Here is a 6574-nt window from a genome sequence, read left to right as displayed (position 1 = left end):
TTAGTTTTGTGATTTCTCATTAAAAAGTTGCTAATTAGGCTGATTAATGAACTTTCAGGAAAACTGCTACTCCTCCCTGAGTTTTCAATGGATTTTGATTCAAGTAGTTTTGTTTGGAGGCTCAAATTATTCTAAATGTTCTCATGAAGAGCAACTTGGCTAATTATAAATAAATCAGTCTGGTTTCTCATGGTACAGCCGTGTGAGCTACTGCATCATTGGCGCTTTTTTTTGTTTTTAATCGGCGGAGATATAGAAATGGGTTCCGTCCATCCGTCCGGTCACGTTTTTGTTTCTGGGCCATATCTTTAAAACTACTGAAGATATCTTCATGAAACTTTGTATACATATCAAGCAACATGTGAACTGGTGCTTTTTGCTATTTTGGATTTTTGAAAAAAAAAGTATTTTTCAAATTTTTACATAAAAAATAGATTTAGACTTCGTTTCTAAGAGTGATTAGATTAGATTAGATTAGATTAGATTAGATTAGATTAGATAGAACTTTATTGATCCCTTTGGGCGGGTTCCCTCAGGGAAATTAAAATTCTAGTAGCATCATTACAGGATAAACAGAGAATAGAAATAGAGAAAAAACTTCTAGATAAAATAAATTAAATTAGGTATTTGCATATACAAATATAACAAAGAATAAGAATAAGATATGGGGAAGGGGGAAGAAAAAAAAGGGCCAACGGAAGAGGTATTGCACGTTATATTGCGCATTATATTGCACATTGTCCAGTATTGTTTATTGTCAGGCTACTGCTCCTTCCCATCCTCTGTCCTCCTGTTCCCCCTCCTCCCCCCAGAGAGGAGTTGTACAGTCTGATGGCGTGAGGGACAAAGGAGTTTTTAAGTCTGTTCGTCCTGCACTTGGGAAGGAGCATTCTGTCACTGAACAGGCTCCTCTGGCTGCTGATGACGGTGTGCAGAGGGTGACTGGCATCGTCCATGATGTTCAGTATTTTGTCTCAAATGTTCGTTTCCAGAGCAAATATCCAAAACTATTCATGACACGGATTTGAAACTTGGTATCCATGTTAACAAGGTGATGTAGATGTGCCTTTTCATACTAAAAAATTTGAGAAATTTTAATTTTTCATTTTTCCACAGAAACAATTTCAGACTTAGTATCTCAGGTTAGTCTTAGCGGTAGGTTTTGTTTCCGGAGCAGAACTTGAAAACTATGAGTGGTACGGTCTTGAAAGTTGGTATATGTGTTGATTAAGTAATGTATATGTGCCTTTTACTACTAAGAAATGTGAGAAATTTTAATTTTTATCTCACCTGGACCAAAGGTCCAGTGGGTTTATGCCTTGGGCTGCTGAGGTCAGTGTAAAGAGGTAGGGTTGGTTTCCTGCAGCAGAACTTGAAAAAAATGTGACAAATAATATCTTGAAACTTGGTATATAGTTGGTATATAGGGCGGGGGATATAGATTACTCTGTCTACTTGTTTGTATTTTTGGGGGTTTTGTTTTCGAGTAGAGATTTTATTGTGTCCTAGGTTGGTTCAGCAATGCGCCGCCATTTTGTTTTTTTTCTACTCACGGTATATGAGCTAATATCCTAGTAGTAGAGTAGTCAATCAGAGCATGCAATTGCTCATATCCAGTGAATGTGGATAGAATAAATTATGACAGCTAAATCAAATATACCTGCTTACAACAGGTCTGGTTTGTGCCAATATACAATTTGTGCAATTACTTTACAGGATTTTACTCACTTTAACTAGCTAGACAGCACTAGATTACTTTCCTTCCATGTAATTCATTCATTCATCTTCAGTAAATGCTTCCTGGGCAGGACCTGGAGTCCAAGCCAACCCGAGTAACACTGGGCACAAGTTGGGAGAATTCAGCACACGCACTGTACATTCACAGAATCATTCACAGCTGGGGCAATTTACTTTAATCAATGGAAGGAAATTGGAGAACCCAGAGTAAACCCATGCAAACAAGGAGCGAAGGTGCAAAACTCAACACAGACAGTAATCTGAGCTCCCAGGACTGAAATATATATTAGCAATTTGAACCTATTTCCTGAGGAATATTTGTAATGATTTCAAGTAAATGTTTTCTGTTAGAAAGAGGAGTTATGTAATGGGAGAAGAAAGATTTGCACACAACATCAGCAGAGCAGCACAGCTGGATTAAGAGTTTTTGTCTTGTTTTGTTTTGTTTAAACATGATGAATAACTTAATAATAAAAAACCCTGCAAAATCTTATTAGTTCCTGACATCTTGTCTTGTTTGTTAGATTTTTATTTTCAGATAAATATTTGTTTACTTGAGGAATGTATTCATAATACAGTACTACAATGCAATGCAATGATATGGATATGGATTATGGAATGTAAGGAAATTACTGGCATGTCCTTTCACAAGGAAGTGACATCACATGTTGACTGCATGCTTCACTCATGCAGTTATCATAAGCGTAGAGAGGAGGGCAGCAAAACAAAAGCACACAGCAGCTGAGCAGCACACCGATTTCTGCAATCTGTATGCAGAGGATTTCTTTGTGGATGCGCCATAGCAACGGAGCTGCAAATCCATGTTGCAAATTATTGGCTGAAACTCAATTCACACCACGCAGGAGACTGAGTGAAAGGTGGACGACAGCCGGAGACTGAGGGAATTCTCCTGTTAGGATCGTGACCGCTTCGTGACGCTTGGCTCAGAGGTGCTTGAGCTCACGTTAATAGATGCTCAATCAATCCTTTGGGATGACGCCGGTTGACGAATGGAAGGGCTGAACGCTTGCATGTTGGAGACACCATGAGCTTGATCCTTTTGTGTCTGTTTGCCATGCATGGTCGACGGTGGATAAATGAGGGAGAGGACGAAAAGAACCCTTTTATTTACCTCTTGGCTTGCCTTAAAATTCCCCTTATACTACACTCTGTTCACTTCCCCTCCCCTTTCTCTTTCTCGCTTTCGCTCTCTCACTCCCTCCCACAGTTTCTCTCCTCCCTTCACTCATCAAAGCCAGTAGCCTAATATTCTCGCTACAGCTGCTTCCTCTATGGTCTCTTGGAAAAACAGCCTGCACATCTCTCACTTGCTTCTCAAGGCAAGACCTTTTTAAAAATTTCATCGCCAGGACAGCAGGATGCTTCCATGCAGGCTTTGATTCCTTTCTCTCCTTGTGCTTTCCCCTTCCCCTTCCCTCTCCTAAATTCCTGCCCTTTGACCCTGACCCTCCCCTTTCCCCTCAATTGCCCCTTACCCTCTATTCCCTTCTCTATCTTCACACCCACTTGACCATGTTGCCATGTGTTGGCCGGGTCCATCCTCTCCTTGCCTTTATCTCATTTGCCTTGCTGACTCAAGGGGAAAACTGTCCAGCCACCTGCAAGTGCCCGGACCCTCACACGGTGGATTGTAGCGGTCGAGGACTCACTCGCCTCCCAGACGAGATCCCCCTGGATGTACGCAGGTTGCTGCTGTCCAACAACTGGATACCACGCATTCCTTCTGACTTTCTTGTGCTCTACAGTGACTTGGTGTATCTGGATCTCCGGAACAATTCGCTCTCGCACATTGAGCCAGGAACCTTGAGCCCATCCTCCAGGCTAGTTTTCTTGGACTTGGGCAGCAACAACCTGACTAAGATCCCGAAAGGAACATTTGGTGAGTCCCGGAGCCTCATCAAGTTGCGCTTGGGAAACAACCCTCACCTGAGCATGGTCAATGAGGATGCCTTCAGGGGCTTGACCTCACTACGAGAACTTGAACTGGAGCGTAATGCCCTTTCCAGTCTCCAGGTTGGTGCACTGAGCCAGCTGCCTTCTCTGCGGGTCGTCCGGTTAGAGGGCAACCCTTGGGTGTGCAATTGCAACTTTGCCAACCTTTTTGCTTGGCTAGTTGAGAACAGCCACAAGCTTCCAAATGGTAAGTTCTTGAGATTCTGTGAGACGATAAATATTATCATCTGTGCTATAAATGACATTTACTGTTACATTTCTAGTCAAGGCTTTGGTATTTATAGGAACTCAATTAAAACAGGGAACCCTTCCTGAGGTCTAAATTTATTTCCGCAGCTAATATGAAGGAAGTTCCAGAATAATGACACAAAATCTAGGGCAATTTTCCAGCCTGGTAAGGCATTCTGTCATGTTCCTATGGGTACAGCATGCTTCCTTTATTCTCAGCCCTTCTCATATTTAGCATTCCACTCCACATGGGGATGTGCGCTGTCTACGTCATACTTCCGACAATCATGCCAAGCAACCTCTTTTCCCCTCCAGGTCTGTATGTGTATTAGCCAGTTATACACATGTTGATTATATTCCAGAAATCTCTTTTGTTGAAAATCTGTATTGTTTTTTTTTCTCCTTGATGAGCTGCATAATAGAGGCTGGTAATGGACGAGCTTATTTTGAGTGACCTTTAGAGTGACAGTCTTTCTTTCTTTTTTAAAAGCAACTTTAACAACCTGTTGTAACATCCCCCCCCCTTTGCGTAATTGGCCACTGAACACCATGATGTAAGTACATCAGCCACATAAAGATGCTCTCTCACTGTACTTCTATCAAGACAGTATTTATTGTTAGCCACATAATAAGTTTTTAGTTTTACGCATAGGGACTAGAAAATATTTGTGTCACATGCTGTATTCAAAGAAAAATGCACTATAGAAAAAACAGTGAAAACAAACCAAAAGCAAAAATTTGAAGCGCTGGGAATAGTACTGAATTTTTGCATTTCAAGTCATAGTTTTCCAATTGGAGACAGTGTCCTTAACTAAATGACACGAAAGATAACTGTGGAACTGTAAAAATTGGAGAGACCTCTGAGAACTTCATCTGGGGTTCATCTTGGAGTGCTCTTGCCTTGCTCTAGATAGTAAGCCAAAGATTCTTGGGTAGATGTTGTCGACTGGTAGGAGTTGGGTGCAGAAACTTCATGAATAGTGGACAAAGCAAGAGATGGGAATTTATATAGGATGTTAACTGTGAAGAAGGTGGAGCGTCAGGCATGATCTTCCTCCCAAAATGAATTATATTTTAGTTAATTAAGAGACACCTTGGATGGAATATTCTCCCAAACCTCTTCATTGTTATTTTTTAGCTTATCCGGCTGACAGGTGATGAGCTCATACCATACCATCATGTGTTGTCCATCGGTCATCCAGCGTCGTTCACATTTCACGAAAATCGCTTCTTCTCTCTCAATTCGTCATCAGTTTTTATTCTTTTTGGCAGGAAGGTAGGTCTACCTGGGGTGCATATGGCTTCTACCCAAATTTGCATAACTGCAATTAATAATGAAGATATGGAATAATTAAGCCCTAACGAGCAGTTTCCACACAAATCACTTCTTCTCTCTCAATTCTTCACCAATTTTGATTCTTTCTGGCATGAAGGAGTACCTAGGGTGCATATCACTTCTACCCAGATTTGCTTAAGTACAATTATTAATGAAGTTATGGGTGGCACGGTAGTGTAGTGGTTAGCACTATCGCCTCACAGCAAGAAGGTCCTGGGTTTGAGCCCAGTGGCTGATGGGGGCCTTTCTGTGCGGAGTTTGCATGTTCTCCACATGTCTGCGTGAGTTTCCTCCGGGTGCTCCGGTTTCCTCCACAGTCCAAAGACATGCAGGTTAGGTTAACTGGTGACTCTAAATTGACCGTAGGTGTGAATGTGAGTGTGAATGGTTGTTTGTCTCTGTGTCAGCCCTGTGATAACCTGATGACTTGTCCAGGGTGTACCATCTCACCGATAGTCAGCTGGGATAGGCTCCAGCTTGCCTGTGACCCTGTAGAACAGGATAAGCGGCTACGGATAATGGATGGATGGATGGATGAAGTTATGGACTAATTAAGCCTTAATGAGCAGTTTAATAAAAATTGCTTCTTCTCGTTCAATTCCTCACCGTTTTGGATTCTTTCTGGCAAATATTTGAGCTGGATTGTTTGAGAGTAGAACTGCGCAAGGTGGCCCACTTTAGATCGTTCCTTCTGGACTAGACGGGGCCAGAGTGAGCTATGCCATCACTGACGGTCTCATCTCATCTCATCTCATCTCATCTCATCTCATCTCATCTCATCTCATCTCATTATCTCTAGCCGCTTTATCCTGTTCTACAGGGTTGCAGGCAAGCTGGAGCCTATCCCAGCTGACTACAGGCGAAAGGCGGGGTACACCCTGGACAAGTCGCCAGGTCATCACAGGGCTGACACAGAGACACAGACAACCATTCACACTCACATTCACACCTACGCTCAATTTAGAGTCACCAGTTAACCTAACCTGCATGTCTTTGGACTGTGGGGGAAACCGGAGCACCCGGAGGAAACCCACGCGGACACGGGGAGAACATGCAAACTCCGCACAGAAAGGCCCTCGCAGGCCACGGGGCTCAAACCCGGACCTTTTTGCTGTGAGGCGACAGCGCTAACCACTACACCACCGTGCCGCCCCCTTAGTGGCATCATGACAAAAAAAAAAAACTTTTATAAACTCACCACTTTTTTTTTTTTTACATAGAAAACTTTTTGTCTAGATTAATACATGGTCAAAATGTTTTCTAAAATTTCACTGTTTAATGGACAAGGCATAAAAACAA

The 6574-nt window shown here is 42.3% G+C and overlaps 1 protein-coding gene across 1 annotated transcript in view; it reads left to right on the top strand.

The window, feature by feature from the left end:
* Positions 1-3270: 3270 nt before the first annotated feature.
* Positions 3271-6574, top strand: part of lrrc38b (leucine rich repeat containing 38b) — a 48442-nt gene continuing 45138 nt past the window's right edge. The window contains exon 1 of the mRNA XM_060910273.1: positions 3271-3898. Within this exon, the coding sequence (XP_060766256.1) occupies positions 3271-3898 (628 nt within the window). The remainder of the gene's footprint in view (positions 3899-6574) is intronic.

The sequence above is a fragment of the Neoarius graeffei genome, chromosome 26 (genome assembly GCF_027579695.1).
Source record: "Neoarius graeffei isolate fNeoGra1 chromosome 26, fNeoGra1.pri, whole genome shotgun sequence".
NCBI lineage: Eukaryota > Metazoa > Chordata > Actinopteri > Siluriformes > Ariidae > Neoarius > Neoarius graeffei.
Note: the sequence above shows the minus strand (reverse complement) of the source record. Positions and strands in the feature narration are given on the sequence as shown.